Here is a 21,392-nt window from a genome sequence, read left to right as displayed (position 1 = left end):
GTTCATCCATGAATTTAAACATGGTAGAAACTTTCAAATGTGTTTTTTTCTTGCTGAACAAGTTTCTGTTTTGTTTCAGTGACCAGGAGAAACCCAAGCCGGGACTCCCCAACTTTATTGTACCCCAACCATGTGGGGTACACTAAAGTATAACTACTTTTACTTTATTAGTTTATCTCTATATCTGTCACTCTGATGTATTTTCTAACTACCTCGTGTAATCTATGGTTTTAAAGGCAGGACTAATTCTCTCTGTTACAGTAAACAGTACAGCATCTCGCTTCTTAAAACTGTGGTGACTGGATTGTTTTTCATCTGTAATCATAAAGGCATTTTCAAGTTTCCCACACTTTGTAGTGCTGTTTTATTTTGTTTATCAGTTCAGGGAATTTCCAGCTTCATTGTAAGTTTGCGATTGTGATGAAAGTATTATCTATACAGCACTTTTCACAGATTAAAGTCAGGAAAGGGCTTCACAGTGGTCCATGAATAAAATCTAACATACAAAAGCTGACAAGAGGAATGTAATCAATCTTCAAAATGGAATAAATGAAATATTGTTGCTGTTGTTTCCTTGCAGTAAGAAGGTTATGGGCTCTCTTTAGAGGTCCCACCTTCCTCCCTAAATCCAAATGAATGCACTTTGGTTTATTGGATTTTAAGCCTATAGCCCTTAGCAGGAAGTTGATGAATGCCTGATTATGTGTCTGTGTGACTTTTTGAGGCTGTACTCACCTGCTGGAGATGGGTACCTGTGCCAAAACCTCCTAACTATGATAAGCACTCTTAAAAAAAATAATCACCCAACAATCATTTAAAATGTGTTTTTAATATAATAAACATGAAAAAAACAGATTTATTTCCTTGAAGCATTTCATTCGGATACAAAGCAAAGATTTACTTGAGATATTGCAATTAAGGAAGTTGATAAGGAAAAAATATTTAGGATTTTGGATTTTCACATGTTGGCAAGTTGTTTATATCATTTATCATATTTTCACCTTGGTCACACTGCGTTCTGGTTTCTTTGTCGGTATCTAAATAACAAAAGAAAGATAGTTTGATCAACAAAGGATCATCGACAGGTTCTGCCTCACATTGATGAGTACATTCAGAATTTAGCAGTTACTTTAATTTTGCTTTTTTAGTTTTTCTTGTTTTGTTGTTGATAGAAAAAAAGCTTACCACTTTGAAAGAATTACAGGACCCAATCTTCCACCCACAGCCCATCCCTCTTTGAAATTTAATCCTCTCCTTCCCTTTGCCTTCTTCCTTCTGTGACCAAATGGAAAAGAAACCTACCATTTAATTATGTTATATCAGGAAATGTAAATAAAATTCACTGCACTTTGTGTCTTAATCACTTCAGTGAGACTTCCTGTCATCTTACCAGATCAGCCAGCTGTTGATCATCTGTGAGGAGAGCAGCTTTCTCCGAAGACGTCAATGCTGTAGCGAGCAGAAAAACCTGCAGACACAACAGGCCCAACAGTAGAAACTTCTCCATGGCTGAGAAACTGAAGACTGTAAAGGTGTTTATATACACACTGGCAGCCAAACACTTGCATGTGAACAAAGAGGAAGTTTTGACAGAACCAACCTTTCTCAATCAAATGGCGTCAGAGATTTTTCATCAATCAAACGTTTGTTACTTCTGAAGACATACAATATCTGATGTTTTTGGTGAAACAATGCAGAATGTGGAAATAAGGAAGTTTGTGTCTGTCTATCACAACACTTATTATTGTCAAAACCATGTTATGACCGATGACAAATTATAGTTCAAATATTACATTTGAAATATACAATTTTGCACGGCACATTTTTCATCAAGCTGCACTTTGGTTAATTGACTTTTAGACCTATTGACCTTAGGAGGAAATGCCTGATTATGTGACTGTGTGACTTCTTGAGGGTCACACAGACATATGCAGGTGCATTTTTTAAATTGTTGAAAATCACACAGTATGTGATTGACTTAATGTGTGAATAAAAACTAACATGGAAAAACAGTACTTGGTAGGAGACCTAATGTATTCAAATGTAAAAGTAAAAGCAGAAATGCTAAATTTGTTCATCACAGACTTAAATAATGAGAAAACATTTTTCTTTTTAAATGGACATTATCAACAAACACCAAAAAGAGCTACGCTTAAACTACCATTCAGATAATCTGCATGGTAAACCACTGCAGTTCTACCACAGCACCACGGTCATCCTGTTTCTAGATTTCTACCTTATTTTCTCTGATTTGGCATCTGCTATTACCATATCATTGTTGTTAGTTGAAGACAATGTTTTATATTTTAGTGTTCAGTGCATCATTAATTAAATAGGAAAGCGTTCCTTCAAAGTTTAACACATTTTCATTTAATCGATATTTATATCTTGGAGCTTTTTTATTATTGACAGTGTTCTGTTGTATCAGATTCCTGGTCATAGTTTTGTTCTTGTTTTTCTAAGTGCATTTTGGGTTTAGAACTTTATTTTAGTGTTTGGGTTCAATGTTACTAAACACACCACCCTATATTTCAGGCTCCCATTACGTTCCACGATCCTCTCAAGTCTCTGTATTGCAAGTAAGTATGTTTGCTTGATTTAACATTTATCAGAATCTATGCTACTATTAATCTTAATGCTAAAATTATTCATACATATAAAAAGGATAACTTCTCCCAGCTACCTAAGTTCACAAACACTGCCTCATGATCACAGGCAACAATTTCAACTGGCATATTTTTCCCCAAATACAAAATCCTTGGAATGTCCCAGATAAGCTTCCAACTTTAACTGATGTCAAACTACATAGTTTCATCAAAAAACCTGACTTTTAATTGACCATTATTTGCTTTCTTTCTTGGACAACTTAGGGCCTTCTATGAAAATAGTCCATGGCAGCTCAGCCACTGCATTTTCAGTATGAAAAGGGTTGTTGAAGGGAATAAAATTGCAGTAATTGCTGAGATGACTTGTGAAAGTGGTCGTCATGTAATAGTGAACTTGAATGTTTGTGCTGACATGGGCTGTGGCAAAATGAGTCTCAGTATTTGACCACATTGTCACAAAGGGGTGTGGAAATCTGAGTAATTGCACCACCAACTTCCCAAAATACAATAAGTGGACCAAACAACATCAATCTGTCTGTCTGTCTGTCTGTTTGTCCATCTAGAAATAAATGTGAACAGTCACAATCAAGTTGCATTAATGTTGGTAAAATCCAGTAGTGTGGACAAGATAGCAAAGCAAATGTTTATTCTTATTTTGTTGTAGTTGAAATTCTACTAATGTGACAACCCTTGTGGGAATCAATATGATGAAATTAATTTCCAGCTTTTGCTTGTGACATTTCCACATTTTTTTTTACTTTACATCACTACTTTGCATCACCAGATATTTTCAGTCGACCAGTGAGTGTTTTAAAAAAAATATAATATATTGTTTTGCTCCTCATATTCATTTTCTTACTCCTTCTCATCTCATTAGATGTTTGGTGTAAAATCACAGCATGTCTTTCAGTTTGATCACACCTTTCCATTCTGTGAGATGTTGAGGTGAGAGTGTATGACTAATGAATAGCAGGAAGTCATTTTGAGGCACCAAAAACCCTTTTATTAAGACAATGCAGTCCAAATACACAAAACTTTAAATACAACAAAATAATCTCCACTTATTAATCATTCAAGCCATTGATAAAATAATAACAAATACATTTAGAACAGTGCTTTCATGTACAGAATCTTAAAACTTGATTAGTATAGCCAACAATACATTTCTTGTGGAGTGGAGTAGTATGTAAACAAACTGATTACTGGTTAAATAAACCTGGAATTTAACTAACTACACACTACATATTACAAAATCAGAATTTAATAAAAAAATGAAAATAAACTGTTATGTGAGAAGATAGTATTTTTTTCAATAACTGACTTAACTTGACTGTGTTTTGTGAATGATTTTCTCAAATAGATATTTTATACAGTTTGACACTTTGCACAAGGGTTGAGGAATCAGTTTGAATCAGTGAAATTTGACTCCAAGACTGGATTCCTTTATATAAAGCTTTTGGGGAAAAAAAAATTTACAACAAAATTAAACCACCACCAACATGTGATCAAACAAACATCAGTATATTTAAGGAATTTTGTAGAATCAATCCAAAGTGCTACAAGTAAAATCTCATTAGTGAAGATTGTCTATCGCGAGGTATTCAGAAATATTTAAATTGTTCGGGTCCAGCTGGTGGGTACTGTTACTTGTTTTCTTCTTTCATTTACCATCTGTCTGAAATTTAAGTCAGACGTTTCGACACAGTGGTTTTGACACATTATTCCAACATTGTCAAAGAGTGGAAAATTCCTCTTGCTTTTCTGTTTTGTTTTGTCTTGTTTTTCTGCTGAAATCTCCAGCCTCAAAATAAAAAAAGTGCATGTTTCAACAGTATTGTGGACAGAAGAATGTGCTGTTTGTATTTATACAAGGACCACGTGAAAGTGTGCCTTATCTTCTCAGTTTTCATAAAATCTTGAAATCTCAAACAATGAACATGTACCCACATGTAGGCAGAGTTCCTGTTTTTCACTCTCGCGCTCTGTTCCTGTGTGCTTCAGCCGGTGCAGTGACCAAAAGGCTCTTCATTAAATACACTAGATCAGTGGTTCTTAACCTTTTTTGAGGTACCGAACCCATCAGTTTCATATGCGCATTCACCGAACCCTTCTTTAGTGATAAATAAAATAATTTTTTTTTTCCAAATTCAAGACATAGGTATATGTTTTTTTGCTGGTGCACAAAATGAGCCGTGCATGAACGTCACCTTTGCTCAAAGAACAAAACCATGAACTCATAGCAAGTTACAGTATGACTTCATTCTGGCCCCCCAAAAATATTTCGGCCCCATAAAAGAATTTCAGCCCCCAAAATATTTTTTTACTATTTTACTAATTAAAAATAAATTTGGATTTTTATCAAAGAATTACAATTTTTTTAATAACTTAATTTTTTTTATTTTAAATTTAATTTGTTTTTTTGTCGTTTTGAATCCACAAAATACTTTTTGGGGGCCAGAATAAAGTATTGCACAAATGACATACCTGCAAATCAGTGTGACTTCTGCTGTTGTTTTTGGGAGACCAGTTCAGAGAGGCTTGGCTTCACCTTGGCAAGTGCATCTTCAGAGCAAAGTCTGTTCATTTTCTTCTTTTTTTGCTCGACATATTTAGTATGGATTAAAATATTAAGAAAGAAACCACGCGATGTACAACTACAACAGCCGCTGATACTGCGTGCACTAAATTCCCCGCAGCACTGATTGGCTGAGCAATGAATGTAACATGATCCTCTGCAGCAAGTGATGGCCAAGGGGGGCGTGTCATCACGACTTTACACAAGTGTGTCTTTACCTCCGCGGCAGAGGCTCTGCTGAACCCCTGAGGCCGACTCATTGAACCCCTGGGGTTCGATCGAACCCAGGTTAAGAACCACTGCACTAGATGCTTTCCTCATTGTTTGCTAATATTTCTGTTTTGCCCTCTAATTATATTGGGACAATTTACTTGCCTTGTCACTGAGGATTCAGGCAACACTCCACAGGAATTTGTGTGATTTTGCTCCAGTCATTGTTATCAGATTTTCTCTCACGTTAAACTCTTAGTTGGTTAACCCCCTCATATCACTGCCATTATTGTTTCTTCCAAGATCACTTCTGCTAATGTTTGGTATCAACTTATTTTGACTGCAGGATGCCACCTAAACCATTTGCCTGCAACTTTTAGATGTGCCTCTGCTGCACCACACCTGAATAGAATAATTAGGTCATTAGCAAGACTCGGAGAACTGATCTACACAAGGAGGAGGTAATAAAGCCATTTCATTCCAGTGTTTTGTACCTGTGGCACATCTAAAAATTGTAGGACAGTGGCCCTTGAGGACTGAAGTTATAGACCCCTGCACTAGAGCCTTTAAAAATTAAAAAATATCTGGCGAAGATGATCAACAGCGAAGGTTTCAATAGTTCCATAGATAATGTCTTTTTGGTTGCACTCCTTTCGACTGCTATCATCAGTTTTATTTGTGTTTGTGTCAACAGTAATGCCAAAGTACTTGTAGAAGTTTTCCCATTCTGCCGCATCTCTTTGACACAAAACGGAAGAGCTGGACACCACATCTATCTTTTCACCCCTAAACACACGCAAACATTGCAATGACACAAGACACTTTCTACCATGACACTTTCCTTCCCCAGTTCCCATTTCCAGGAGTTTCCCAGTGTTGGACAAGGCCAAGAGGCACCAGCTTATCATCTGAGTGGCTCTGGGCCACCACTTCTCTGCAGCAACTGTCACATTAACAGCGTTGCATGACACTGCCAAGACCTCCTAAAGATCAGCTGTTTCTGTGCTGTGGCCGAGTTGTTTAGCCATTTTTGTGTCATTGTGTTTTTTGAGTTTACGTTTTCAATAAGGTCTGTCACATGTGAAACTATTTTATATGATTTGTTCAATGTTTCCTCATCAATATCTTTCATTTGCCTTATTTCATTGAAAAGCATGTCAATGCTTTTGATTTTCTCATCTTCAAGGCTACTTGTTAAATGATTGATTAGATCCTTTGTTTCCATTGACAAAGCTCTGTGATATAAACCAACTCAGTTCCTGATTGATGTTGGCTGAACAGACAAAGCATTAGGATTAACTAAGCCTGGCTGTTAGCCTGGTCTTTTCAGGCTGCACATGATAAATCATGGTAACTTTTGTGCTACTCCATCCATCCATCCATCCATCCATCTTCTTCCGCTTATCCGAGGTCGGGTCGCGGGGGTAGCAGCTTCAGAAGGGAGGCCCAGACTTCCCTCTCCCCAGCCACTTCTTCTAGCTCCTCCGGGGGAATCCCGAGGCGTTCCCAGGCCAGCCGAGAGACATAGTCCCTCCAGCGTGTCCTGGGTCTTCCCCGGGGCCTCCTCCCGGTGGGACGTGCCCGGAACACCTCACCAGGGAGGCGTCCAGGAGGCATCCTGACCAGATGCCCGAGCCACCTCAACTGGCTCCTCTCGATGTGAAGGAGCAGCGGCTCTACTCTGAGTCCCTCCCGGATGACTGAGCTTCTCACCCTATCTCTAAGGGAGAGCCCAGCCACCCTACGGAGAAAACCCATTTCGGCCGCTTGTATCCGCGATCTCGTTCTTTCGGTCATGACCCAAAGCTCATGACCATAGATGAGGGTGGGAACGTAGATCGACCGGTAAATCGAGAGCTTCGCTTTTTGGCTCAGCTCTCTCTTCACCACGACGGACCGGTACAGCGCCCGCTTGACAGCAGACGCTGCGCCAATCCGCCTGTCGATCTCCCGCTCCCTTCTTCCCCCATTCGTGAACAAGATCCCGAGATACTTAAACTCCTCCACTTGGGGCAGGACACCCCCCCTGACCCGGAGAAGGCACTCTACCCTTTTCCGGCTCAAGACCATGGCCTCGGATTTGGAGGCACTGATCCCCATCCCGGCCGCTTCACACTCGGCTGCGAACCGCTCCAGCGAGAGCTGCAGATCACGATCTGATGAAGCCAAAAGGACCACATCGTCTGCAAAAAGCAGAGATGAGATCCTAAGGCCACCAAATCGGATCCCCTCAACACCTTGGCTGCGCCTAGAAATTCTGTCCATGAAAGTGATGAACAGAATCGGTGACAAAGGGCAGCCCTGGCGGAGTCCAACTCTCACCGGAAACGAGCCCGATTTACTGCCGGCAATGCGGACCAGACTCTGACACCGGTCATACAGGGACCTGACAGCCCGTATCAAAGGGCCCGGTACCCCATACTCCCGGAGAACCCCCCACAGGGCTCCCCGAGGGACACGGTCGAACGCCTTCTCCAAGTCCACAAAACACATGTAGACTGGTTGGGCGAACTCCCATGCACCCTCCAGGACCCTGCCGAGGGTGTAGAGCTGGTCCAGCGTTCCACGACCAGGACGAAAACCACACTGCTCTTCCTGAATCCGAGGTTCGACTATCCGACGGACCCTCCTCTCCAGGACCCCTGAATAGACCTTGCCAGGGAGGCTTAAGAGTGTGACCCCTCTATAATTGGAGCACACCCTCCGGTCCCCCTTTTTGAACAGGGGGACCACCACCCCAGTCTGCCAATCCAGGGGAACTGCCCCCGATGTCCATGCGACATTGCAGAGTCGCGTCAACCAACACAACCCTACAACATCCAGAGCCTTAAGGAACTCCGGGCGGATCTCATCCACCCCCGGGGCCCTGCCACCGAGGAGCTTTTTAACCACCTCGGCGACCTCGCCCCCAGAGATTGGAGAGCCCAACCCAGAGTCCCCAGGCTCCGCTTCCTCAGTGGAAGGCATGTTGGTGGGATTGAGGAGGTCTTCGAAGTACTCTGCCCACCGGCCCACAACGTCCCGAGTAGAGGTCAGCAGCACACCATCCCCACTATAAACAGTGTTGGTGCTGCACCGCTTCCCCCCCCTGAGACGCCGGATGGTGGACCAGAATCGCCTCGAAGCCGTACGGAAGTCTTTCTCCATGGCCTCTCCAAACTCCTCCCACGCCCGAGTTTTTGCCTCAGCAACCGCCCGAGCCGCATGCCGCTTCGCCCGCCGGTACCCATCAGCTGCTTCCGGAGTCCCACAGGCCAAAAAGGCCCGATAGGACTCCTTCTTCAGCCTGACGGCATCCCTCACCGAAGGTGTCCACCAGCGGGTTCGAGGGTTGCCGCCGCGACAGGCACCGACAACCTTGCGGCCACAGCTCCGATTGGCCGCCTCGACAATGGAGGCACGGAACACGGTCCACTCAGACTCCATGTCCCCCACCTCCCCCGGGACGTGTTCGAAGTTTTGCCGGAGATGGGAGTTAAAGCTCCGTCTCACAGGGGATTCCGCCAGACGTTCCCAGCAGACCCTCACAACACGTTTGGGCCTGCCAGGTCTGACCGGCTTTCGCCCCCACCACCGGAGCCAACTCACCACCAGGTAGTGGTCAGTGGACAGCTCCGCACCTCTCTTCACCCGAGTGTCCAAGACATACGGCCGCAGATCCGATGAAACGATGACAAAGTCGATCATCGAACTGCGGCCTAGGGTGTCCTGGTGCCAAGTGCACATATGGACACCCTTATGCTTGAACATGGTGTTCGTTATGGACAATCCATGGCGAGCACAGAAGTCCAGCAACAGAACACCGCTCGAGTTCAGGTCGGGCGGGCCGTTCCTCCCAACCACGCCCCTCCAGGTCTCACTGTCATTGCCCACGTGAGCGTTGAAGTCCCCCAGCAGAACAAGGGAGTCCCCAGGAGGAGCACTCTCCAGTACCCCCTCTAAGGACTCCAAAAAGGGTGGGTAATCTGAACTGTCGTTCAGCCCGTAAGCACAAACGACAGTCAGAACCCGTCCCCCCACCCGTAGGCGGAGGGATGCTACCCTCTCGTTCACCGGGGTAAACCCCAACGTACAGGCGCCGAGATGGGGAGCAACAAGTATGCCCACTCCTGCCCGACGCCTCTCACCTTGGGCAACTCCAGAGTGGAAGTATGTCCAGCCCCTCTCAAGGAGACTGGTTCCAGAACCAGAGCCGTGCGTCGAGGTGAGACCGACTATTTCTAGCCGGAACCTCTCGACCTCACGCACTAGCTCCGGCTCCTTCCCCACCAGAGAGGTGACATTCCACGCCCCAAGAGCCAGTTTCTGCAACCGAGGATCGGACCGCCAGGGTCCCCTCCCTCTGCTGCCACCCATCCCACACTGCACCCGACCCCTTTGGCCCCTCCCACGGGTGGTGGGCCCATGGGAGGGGGGGCCCATGTTTCCTCTTCGGGCTGAGCCCGGCCGGGCTCCATGGGTAAAAGCCCGGCCACCAGACGCTCGCCATCGTGCCCCCCCTCCAGGCCTGGCTCCAGAGTGGGGCCCCGGTGACCCGCGTCCGGGCGAGGGAACACCAAGTCCAAAGTTTTCCTTCATCATTGGGGTCTTCGGGCTGCTCTTTGTCTGGTCCCTCACCTAGGACCTGTCTGCCTTGGGTGACCCTACCAGGGGCATGAAGCCCCAGACAGCATAGCTCCTAGGATCATTGGGACACTCAAACCCCTCCACCACAATAAGGTGGCAGCCCATGGAGGCTGCCACGATAAGGCAGCCCATGTTTTTGTTTTTGTGCTACTGTTTTTGTGAAACCAAGTTAAGGCCTAATCCAGCCAGAATGTCCAGAATATCCCAGCTTTATCCACTATACTCATTATGTGAAACAGGCCTCTGCATGTTGTTATCAAAGATTCAGCTCATATCCATCACTATCAAACCACAAACATAACATCTGGCTACTGATAAATCCAAGGAACATTCCAGGAAGTGTATTACAACAAGCTCCAGCTCTGAATCAAGATCTTTATCTTAGCCAGCCAGTTTTAGGACTTTTTGTCCTATTCTGTATCTTTGTCCTTGCCAGTAATTTGTCTCTCAGACTCCTGCATTTTGGCTGTTTACTTTGTTTTTCTAGCTAAAAACTGCCAGACTAATAACCCTAATATGTTGCCATATTATGAGACCGTATCTGACTTATTTAATCTGAGGTATGGTAGAATTATTTAATCTAAACATACCTATGCTGGCTGGTGCTTAATTCCAGGGGTGTATCGGTCAGAGACAGGTTGTACCAGTATTATATACAGTATATATACAAATATTGTTATTGTGATTCTTTTAACAGTGGAAACTGTAAATGTAAAAATTGATTCTCAGACTGTTTGTTATGATCACCAGACATTCCATGTAAAACTACTTCAGCAGCAATAACAATACAATACATGAACACAAAATGATAAATTAAATCAAATAACTGGACTTCTCTGTTGGGATCTGTTGTCTTTCTCAGAATTTAAAAAATCACAATTAAAAACTTATATGCGCCACTTGTTACAAAATGAGGAACTCCCAACTAGATCAGTGGGTGCAAAGTTCTTATCCCATAATACACATACAACTGATGGTCTCAAAATGTCTGCTGATAATCCCACTGCACTCATAGTGGAATAATTTTAAATTCTTCCATCTATACGTGAAGGATGTTTAATATTTTTTAAGAGGGCACTAGTGCTCCAGATTACTTCTTAAGGAAACCTCTGTCATAAGATCTGTGATCAATGCTGTAACTCCATTCCTGCCAGTGTTTTTTAACCCTGGTCCTCAAGGCACACTGTCCTACATGTTTTAGGTTTCCCTGCTTTAATGTGCCTGATTCAACTGACTGCAGTTCAACAAACACCTGTTAATCAGTCATCAATTGAAATCAGCTGGACTGAAGCTGTCATGAAGTGCGGTGTGAAGTGGTGAGGCAGAACGCGGTGGAACCAGGATGAGATGAAAAAATGTGGTTTAAATGATGAGAACGAGGCGCAAACAAATCCAAAACAGTTCAAAATCCTGGCAGCACAACAGAGCGGAAGGCAAAGGCTCAGCACTGGTAGCAACATCACATACGAAGGACAAACGACAACACACGACTGCTTAGACTAGGACCCGACAAAGACGCAGAGACACAGGTGACATTAAATACACAGGAGGTAATCAAAGAAACGAGACACACCTGGGAATAATCAAGGGGAGACAGGGCAACACGGAGACTCAGAGACACAGAAACTCGAAATGAATACACAGAAAAACACAGATCCTGACTGAAGCAAGGACATACCTAAAACATGCAGGGCAGTGTGCCTTGAGGACCAGGTTTGGGAAACACTGCGTGTAGCCCACTGCAGGAAGTCTCTGATTATTGATTTTAAAGCCCAGAGTGAGAAAATCTACACTATCTATGCTGGTTCTGGAGGTTGGTTTTTTTGGGGATTACCAGAATAGTTTGATCTATACTACCAAGTTATCTTTGGATTTATTTGGTCTTTGTGTATTCAAAGATGATCAGAAGAATATGAAATTTCCAGATTTCTAGGCTACGTTTTCTTGCTTGTAGCTTCTGTGTTCGGTCTCAGATTCAAAAGATGGAAAGTTTATGTAAGAAACTCATCAAGGAGGTAACATTATTCAAAAACAGCTGGAGAGAGATAGCCAGCTTTAAGGATAAAACTTTTATTACACCACATACAGTCCAGTCAGAAATTAACATGGAAAAGACAATATCAGACTTGAGTAAAAATTCCTTTACATCTTGTTTGTAAAGGAATGCTGTCTACAATCGTGGTGCATAGATGCTGAAAGCTGCTTCTCCTCGTTTGGTTCTGGTTCTGGGGATGCAGAGCAGACCAGAACCGGAAGACCTGAGAGGTCTGGAAGGTTGATACAATAAAAGCAGATCTTTAATGTATTGTGGTGCTAAGCCGTTCAGTGATTTATAAACTAACAACAGTATTTTAAAGTCTATTCTTTGAGCTATAGGGAGCCAGTGGAGGGACTTTAAAACTGGTGTTATGTGCTCTATCTTCCTGGTTTTAGTGAGAACGCGAGCAGCAGCATTCTGGATCAGCTGCAGCTGTTTGATTAATTTGTTGGACAGACCTGTGAAGACGCTGTTGCAATAATCAATACGACTGAAGATGAACGCATGGACGAGTTTCTCTAGATCTGGCTGAGACATTAGTCCTTTAATCCTGGAAATGTTCTTCAGGTGATAGAAGGCTGACTTTGTAACTGTCTTTATGTGGCTCTGGAGGTTCAGGTCAGAGTCCATCACTACTCCCAGGACTGTGTGATTGTGAGCGTGATCATAGCAATAGGTATTTTGTTGCATATAACACAGTAGGAGTGTAAACGGTAAACCTTTTATGGATGCAAACTCGACTAAAACCCACCTGTTTAGGATTGTATTTGAAACGTAATCAATTACAAATTTATTGATGGAACCTGACATATTGTCATGTTTTGATTGTTGAGTCTATGTTGCATTGTGTTTCTGTGTTTGATATGATATAAAGCACTTTGAAATGCCTTGCTGCTGAAATGTGCTATACAAATAAAATTTGATTGATTAATTGATTTGTTTAAGATGCAAACAACCTCCTTTGTCTTTCCAAGATTCTTGTCATCAGTTTAAAGAAAAACATTGAACATCTTTAGCACCTGATTAACACCCCTGCATTTTAAAACAACATAAAAAAAATGGAGAAAAAAAAGGTTTTTAACAAAATATGTGTAAAAATATGTGTAATTTTAAAATTTTGGCTTTATAAGCAATGAATGCGAGGTTCAAATGTGACTTCATCATCCTAGGTAAGTTACACAACTCTGCTTCTTTTCCACAGACTTTTTAATCCTTATATCATTGTGAATTATTTATTAAATGTGCAAATTATGGTCCAGAAAGCATAACATTTATAAATTACCATACTCGGTTTATAACCTCAATGTATTAAATGTTTTCTTAAATTCAGTAAAAACAAGCTTTAAAATTTCATAATGAAACAATGACAATAGAAATGAAAATATATTTCCATTATACTACCAGACTGAAATATAAACAGTGATTTAATGTTATTACTGCCACCATAAACAAAATACTCAAAATATTCTGTAAACTGGTCAAAAAATACATCTGAATATTTGAAGCGGATATTTAGATAAAAAGAACAAAATTGATTACTAAGGGTATTGAAACTTTAGCATATTAGACATTCAAAATACACTGCCACCTAACTAGTTAATTTGACAACCCCCAAAAATAAGTAATAAACTTACCAATAGCCCCAGATGACTAAAAACTTTACTAAAATGTAATAAAACACAAAAAAGTTACACATGTTGCATAGGTATAATACTGTATATTGTAGTCTCTAACATAACTTTCCCCCCCCAGTGGCTGCATGCTTTTTATCAATAGAAAAGGTTAAGCAAGAAAATAGATTTTTCACCATTTTCAAGAATATAATCAGCAATGGCTACGTGAATTTACCTACATTTTGCATCTATTGTTTTTAGTCAAGATTTACAACAACAAATAATCTATTCATGCCTGTATTTTGAATGTGATTCTGTTTTGAACACCCAAAAACCAGAGTTTCAGCACTTAAAACAATAAAACTATTAAAATATTTCAAGAAAGAATTACTTTATCTAAGCATCATGTCTAATTTATTTATTTTATTTTTTACCATTTTCACAATCAGATTTTGTTAAAATTCAATAGTTGCTAAAATTCAGTTGTATAAAGTCACAACAAAATAAAACGATAAAATGTGAATATTTTGAGGAGTAAAATCAAATGAATTTTTACTTTTTACTCTATGGGAAAAAATCTCTAGTGGGCAAAAATGATATTTCACAATTAACTTCAGAAAATGACCAAAAGTAAATTATTCAGCTGAAGTAATATTACAGCCAAAATGTTTTGCTTGGCTTAATCTAACTTCCTAAGAGAAACTTGATAGAAAGTATTTTTTAAAATAAAAACTTGAAGTCAGACAAAAGGGACATCTGCAACAGATCTGAATTAAAAATAGTCCCAATTTGCCTGTAGAATTTGTTTGACAGTGTAATATTGTCAATAATCAAAGTCTCTCTTTGATGATCAGGCAGATGGAAGTGATGTGTAGTTTCGATTCTTCTCGTTAACCAGCATCATCCAGAGTTTTCACTATGCAGGAAAAAAAACACACTTCAGTCAGTTAGGTCATACATGAAATAAATGTTCATATAAACATTTAATTATTAAGCAAAATACATAATAATTACAGTCATAAAATATTATTGAAATATTGCTATGCTGAAATAGATGATTTATCATTGGTAGGTCACCAGATAAATAATACTGGTGAAATTGTTTGTTTTTCACACTGTGCCACTTTGCTGAGAGGCTCTTTATGTCTCATGGATATATTGACTTACTATGCATATAATTGTTTATTAGTCTGAACGGTGTATTTCATAAAACTCAAAAGAAGTCTATAGTTGTGTTTATTTGACATCCGCTTTCACTTTAAGATGGGAATTTAAAGACTGTGGTCATCTCTCCCAGGATGAAGGTCTTGAGTAAAGAAGGATTTTATCAATTTTTTAAAAATGGTAATGCTCTTCCTTGTAGGCTTTTATGTCTATTGACCAGAGAAATTTAACAAATTTTCTAGAAGTTTACTTCAAATGGAGTTTCAGAAAATGTCATAGTGCAACAATGTAAAATAATAATGTAAAAGACTAAAGAAATTAACAGTAAATTATTTACAAAAGTTTGTTTTTCTTCCACCCACAGTATAAAAAAACATGAAGATTAGATTAATTCAGAATTATAAATGTCTCTTCTACTCTAAATTTCTAGTTTACTCTTTTTTGTGAGCAAATGATTGTTTGAAAGAACATAAAAAAATATTCTTACCTCTTCATGTCAGGACGCTGGACACCTGTTTCCTGTGTGGATCATTTTTATCCTTGTAGCCCTGGGTGTTGATCCACTGTGTGATTGTTGTTTGATGGTCATTTGTCATGACACCCTTGCCTTGAAGCAGGCTGTACCATTTCTGTACCATCTGTGTACTGTTTTCTTGAAAACTCTTCTCAAACATGGCAACCCGGGTTTTACTCTTCTTGTTTTGAACATTCTCGGTGTCAGTCAGCTGGCATCTGAACATTGCACTGAATGTCATCAGTTTAAAGGTTCCAACAACATCATCTTTGCTTATCATGGTAGCTAAGCATGATTTTAAAGCTTTTGGCTCTGGAGAAGATATATCATCAACTACATCTTTAAGGCTGCGATCAGTTGGTAACTTTTGGCCTTCTTGTTTCTCCACACCAGAAGTTTTGCTGGTATCTGAGCCAGACAGATATTTTCTCGCTTGCAACATTGCCACAGCCAATTTGCTCTTCTGGTTCAGTTTGTTAGCTTCCACTATGGTACTGTTTGAAGGCTGCTGATTTGCATTGACGGCTTTTTCTACTGCTGGAATAGCTGCTTTTTTTCAAATATCCTTTGTACTTTTCAACCGTTCCAGTTATTTTCTGCAGCAGGGTTTTGTTTTCCTTTATAATTCTTTCTGGTCTACCTGCCTCTGCCATGTACCAGTCTCCTCCTCTGATTGTTTCGGTTAACTCTTTGCGCTTCATAAAAGGTTCCCATTGCCCTGGTTGTTTGAGGAGCATGTTGACCTCCACAGATCTCAGGCGGTTTGCTTCAGAAGCAATCGCTGAATCACTGGCTTTTGGTTTCATGCCTCTTGCCATAGCATGGAACAGAGAACTCTTTTCTTTGCTGTCTATGCTCACTGCCTTATTGTCGATGAACACATCATAATGACCGTTAGGGTTTTGGGTGCTCTTTGGCCTGTAGATCAAAGTCACTGTTTCACTGGCAGATATGGTGCTTGGACTAACTTCCTGCATTTTGGTGAGTTTTCCATGCTTGTTTTCTGTAAGAATAACAACTCTAGTACCAGTGGCTTCAGACAGGACTCTGATATCAAGAATAGTACCAGCAGCTTTGTTATTCTTGATCTTTTCAGCATGTGATCTTGTGACTTGACCAGCATTAGCTGAAAGTTTTGCATTTGGATTTACTGGCATATTTACTATGTAGTTGTTGAGTTGTCCAGCTTTAAGTTTTTCCTCTGTCCTCTCACTCTTTAAGCCGGATTTGACATGTCGCCTGATGGCCTCATGTGCTTTGTTCTGTGCACGAGAAACAAGGTGACTGAAAAACTTCTTATTAAACACCTCTACCAAGGCATCAGCCAGTAAAGTGCTGAGGGTGTCAGCCAAGTCTTGTTTGAATATTTTCAGCATGTCAGTTTCTGAGAAAGTTAGCTCATTTCGCTTCACTTTCAAAGGTTTTTCTTTGATAAAAGTGTTCAGTTCGTTCTCAAAGTTTGAGAAAAACTTGTGGGAGAGGGTGAGTACTTCACCAATAGCATCTCCTGCAAGAATAAGATGGTGGGTAGTTTGAATAGCTGTCAAAATTACACGAGTTTTTCCTTTTGTGCCTTCTGTTGCGCTGTCAAGCACTTTGATGATTGATGAATTAAGCTTGTTCTGCCAACTAAGGTCTGCATATAATGGTTGTAGTGCAGTACTCCCCAACTGTTTGTAAATGGAAAGGAGGTCTTTCTTTCTGTCTTTGTCTTCCAGGACCTGGCGCAGTTGGTCTTTATATAGAAGATCTAACAGTATAACATTATCCACCAATGTAGCCAGGGGTTCTTTTTCCAGGCTGCTTTTCACGTCTTTAACAATTCCCTTTGTTACTTCATTTTTGATGCCTTTTAATATTTCTTCAAGTGCTTTCTCTTCTGCTTTCTCAAGTCCGTAAAACAGTGTTTCCTCAGCAATTGTTTTTACTGTATGTTTTAAAGCATTTTTCATGTTTGTCTTTGTGACGGTGCTTAAACTCTGTTTTGCCTGTTTGGAGAGAAACTTTGGCAATGCCTTCAGTTTTTTACCTATGGCTTTGATCGCTGCTTTGGCAGCCTTGAATCCCTTCGAAATTAGTTTTCCAACTCCAAATGATATTATAGAAACACCGATGGAAATGGCTTTTCCGATAGCCCAATCTTTCCAGCTGAACTCTCCTGTCACCATGGCTGTAATACCTTCAATGCAGTCAGATATTCCTTCTGTGATGAGACCCATTCCGATTTGAGCCAAGGTACCAACTGTAAATACAGTGAGCAGTGCTCCAGCAACAATCTGCAAAACTCCAAGCAAGAAAACCACCAGTCCTTCCCAGCAGAAACGAGGCTTCTCCTCAACAGAAAATACATATTTTAGACCTCGACTGTAGAGGTTATCAGCTTCTAACTGGAGAGCTTCATCAGCATCCGACACCAAGGAGAAAACAGGGGATTTTTTGACTATTGCATCCCTCCCTCTTTCTTTGATTTCATCAATCTTTTGGATGGCCTCAGTGATGTTTTTATCAAAGAACCTGTACATGCTGCACTTGGATGTCATCTGTTTTTCAAGGCTGGATGGTTCACCTTTGCCTGAGTCCACAGTGGCCATTTTAATGAACTGCAAACAGACAAGGCATTCTTCACTCAGATACTTGAGGGACTCTTGTGCCTTTTGTAGGTCTTCTTTGGCTTGAGTCAGGTAGTCTCCCTTTGACAGTTTAATAGTGCAGTATGCGTGACTGTAAAAAGCGATGGCTGCCCAACTTTTGTCTTGTTTCATAGCTTTATCAAACAGCCTGGCACTATTTTCCCATTTTTTATCATCCAAGAAAATGTTTCCAAAATTGATGTAGTGATAAATGCTTGAACATGGGGAAGTTTGAGATGAAGACTCTTGCCTTGCCACAGATAAATCCTTCTTTAGACTTTGGTGAAGTTCACTTTTCTTCTGGTGATCGATGTCTTCTGATTTAATTTGGAGCCAGATCCCCCAGAACTCATTCATGATGGCAACAATAACTTTTCTATCATCTCCATCTGTTTTCTTGTAAATATCATGAAGAGTCTCACAGTACTCAGAAAACAGCTCCTCACGTAAATTCATTTCAGAAACGTCATTCATCATTGAACTTATCCTTTCTGCTGCAAGTCTGTCCCTCGTGCTTTTGGCTTCCTCCAGAGATACAGCTGACCTGAAGTCATACTGCAGGTGTTCAGTGCATGCAATGATCTGAGCAGATCCAGGTTTCCCTTTTCGTGCTGTTCGACCAAAAGCCTGGAGTTCTACTCTGGTGTTTTCAGAGAGGAAGGAGAGGATAACAAACAATCCTCCATTACTGTTCACCTTTTTGGACACTTTAATGTCAGTGCCACGCCCAGCAAGGTTTGTGGCAACAATAACATCCCCAGACTCCAGCTCCTTGTCTATTTTGCTCAAACTTTCTTTATCACTGCGACTGTAGAGGATGATTTCACCTTTAATGCTGCTCTTCAGTTCTTCATAGATCTCTTTGGCTTTGTTGATAGTTTCACAGATCACCAGGGCGGCTCTTCCCTCTCTGTATGAATTTGAGGAAATCTGAGACATGACAACTCCTTTTATTTCTGATTTCCACTCTTTCGAAGTTTTTTTCAGAGTTCCTTTGACCTCATATAGTTTTTTCCTGTTGAATGTTGGCATTCTGCATGCAGATAGACTTGGATATAAATCCTGCAAAAACAGAATGTCCTTTTCAGTACCAAGAGTTCCTGTAGTTCCATATATTTTGCCATGGTACTTTTGAAAAAAGGAGATGTTAGAAATGTAGTTTGTCACTGCTGAAATTGTGCTCAGTTTGACTTGATGCTTAATCTCCACAAACTGCTGCAGACCATCACCCCATTTCTTATTCAGTTCAATGATGCCAGTGGATCTGAAGTCTACTGGACAGATATTCTCATTTTCTACAACATAGTCCCGTCCTTCCTTCAACCTGCTTTGCCAGAAAGGCATTCTCCACCCACAAAGGCATTTTGGTCTCAATGAGATTCCTCAAGAATCCAGGAATGCTGATTTTGTCTGTTTTGTCTGTGCATGGAGTGTACTGAATCTTCTCTGAGATTAACTCTGCAATGGGCTTGATGAGGACTTCTTCTGAGTTGTAGAGAGGACAACACAATCCTTCATCCAAGACAAGAAACTTTAGGTCTGGTATTTGATTTGTGTTGTAAGGACTGAGTTTTCTTGGACAAAGCAGTCCTTCATCATTTAATGTGTAAATTGTAAAACCGTAGGGGACATACTCCTCCATTTCTTCAAAAAAATTTATCACAGCTTCTTGAGTCACAATTTTCAGCTTTTTAAGGATATCGTTCTTGTCTCCCTTATGGATGTCCTCTGTAAATCCTTGTGGTACAGTGTTTTTTTCTTCTGCAATACGTAAAATGTCCAGTGGATCATTTATTTCACTTTCTTCTGTGTTTATTGAGTCAAAGATGGCCCTGAAGAATGAAGCAGGAGGACCCTGGACAAATGTTTGGTGTTCTGATGACAGAAAGCCATACTGCTGGACGTGTCCCCAGATCATTGCTAGAATAGTATTCAGGTGCTCCATGGAGACCAGGGGGCTGGACAGGTAAGTGAGCTGCACTCCCTGATCCAACAGCAGAGAATCCACTTCATCAATGATGATGCACTGATAGCTACGATCAGATCTAACATCTTTCATCTCAAATATCTGGCGAAGATGATCAGCAGCGAAGGTTTCAATAGTTCCATAGATAATGTCTTTTTGGTAGCACTCTTTTCTACTCCTGTCATCAGTTTTATTTGTGTTTGTGTCAACAGTAATGCCAAAGCACTTGTAGAAGTTTTCCCATTCTGCTGCATCTCTTTGACACAAAACAGAAGAGCTGGAAACCACATCTATCTTTTCACCCCTAAACACACGCAGTGCCGCAAACATTGCAATGACACAAGACTTTCCTTCTCCAGTTCCCATTTCCAGGAGCTTCCCAGTGTTGGACAAGGCCAAGAGGCACCAGCTTATCATCTGAGTGGCTCTGGGGCAATACTTTTTGTCAGCATAAACAGCATTGCATAACACTGCCAAGACCTCCTGAAGATCAGCTATTTCTGTGCTGTGGCTGAGTTGTTTAGCCTTTTTTATGTCATTATGTTTTTTGATTTCTTCTTTTTCGATGAGTTCTGTCACATGAGCAACTATCTTCTGTGATTTGTTCAGTGTTTCTTCATCAATGTCTTCCATCTGTCTTATCTCATCAAAAAGGGTACCAATGGTTTTCATTTCCTCATTTCCAAGGCTTTTCCCTAAATGCTGGATCAGATTTTCTGTTTTATATGACTCTAGTAAACTAATGACAGATTGATTTTTCTCATCTGTCCACTTGGAAGACACCCTATATGTTTCCATCAAATGTAAAATTTTCATGATTGAAATGCATCCCTCACCATGATGGTGATTGATTAATGCTCCAAGAAGGTTTAGGAGTTCCAGTGGTGACCAAAGATGTTTGTCTCCAAGATTTGAAACCATTTGAAAGACTTCAGTGGTTTCTTTAGTTGAGGCTCTAATTTGCTCTGAAGATGTCAAAATGCTGTCTAAGCACCATGTTTCAGCAGCGGACGTCATACTTTTTCCGCCTTTATTTTCACTGGTAACCACTTTGAGGAGATTCTCAAGAAACGTCAGACAGAACATGTCTTTAGGAAGAACTTCCTTTCCACTAATCTTCTTAAGGATTTTTACAATTTGTGCTTCTGTACTTGGACTTTCTTTTAAATTTGACTGTAGAGCTTGAAAAATGGCCTTGATGAACCTCTCTCTGTCTTCCATGTTTTCTGATCGTAATCTTCCCATGAGGTTTTGCAGGGCTTCTGCAGAACAAGCAAGAGATTCGCTATCCTTGAGCCTTGGCAGATCAAGAGTTTGTGATCCAATAAGACATTCTTCTTCAATGATAAATCCTCGTATGAGATGAGGAATCTGAGTTTCAATGACCTCTTTCCAGTACATGAAATAGTCAGACACAAAGTCTTGAAGTGTACCATAGATGACATCAGCT

General features: G+C 40.9%; 1 protein-coding gene across 2 annotated transcripts; it reads right to left on the bottom strand.

Moving 5' to 3' along the window:
* Window positions 1-295: 295 nt before the first annotated feature.
* On the bottom strand, window positions 296-19,647 carry LOC116721915 (protein translocase subunit SecA-like). Of its 2 annotated transcripts, XM_032565947.1 has the most exons (3): window positions 17,468-19,647; window positions 4,294-4,303; window positions 296-306 (listed from the first exon to the last, which is right to left on the bottom strand). In XM_032565947.1, exons 1-2 carry the CDS (start codon window positions 19,318-19,320, stop codon window positions 4,294-4,296), a joined length of 1,863 nt encoding a protein of 620 aa, XP_032421838.1. In that variant the 5' UTR covers window positions 19,321-19,647; the 3' UTR covers window positions 296-306. The 2 variants fall into 2 exon arrangements, 1 of the variants encoding a protein (XP_032421838.1); XR_004339690.1 differs by lacking the exons at window positions 296-306; window positions 4,294-4,303 and adding an exon at window positions 13,804-14,584 and having other exon boundaries at window positions 15,320-19,643.
* Window positions 19,648-21,392: the final 1,745 nt, after the last annotated feature.

This window comes from Xiphophorus hellerii, chromosome 6, assembly GCF_003331165.1.
Source record: "Xiphophorus hellerii strain 12219 chromosome 6, Xiphophorus_hellerii-4.1, whole genome shotgun sequence".
Lineage (NCBI taxonomy): Eukaryota > Metazoa > Chordata > Actinopteri > Cyprinodontiformes > Poeciliidae > Xiphophorus > Xiphophorus hellerii.
This window is presented reverse-complemented; position numbering and strand designations above follow the sequence as displayed.

What these genes read in the sequence shown, in the direction of transcription:
- LOC116721915 (XM_032565947.1), bottom strand. Translation starts at nt 19,320, where the DNA reads ATGCCTTTCTGGCAAAGCAGGTTGAAGGAAGGACGGGACTATGTTGTA.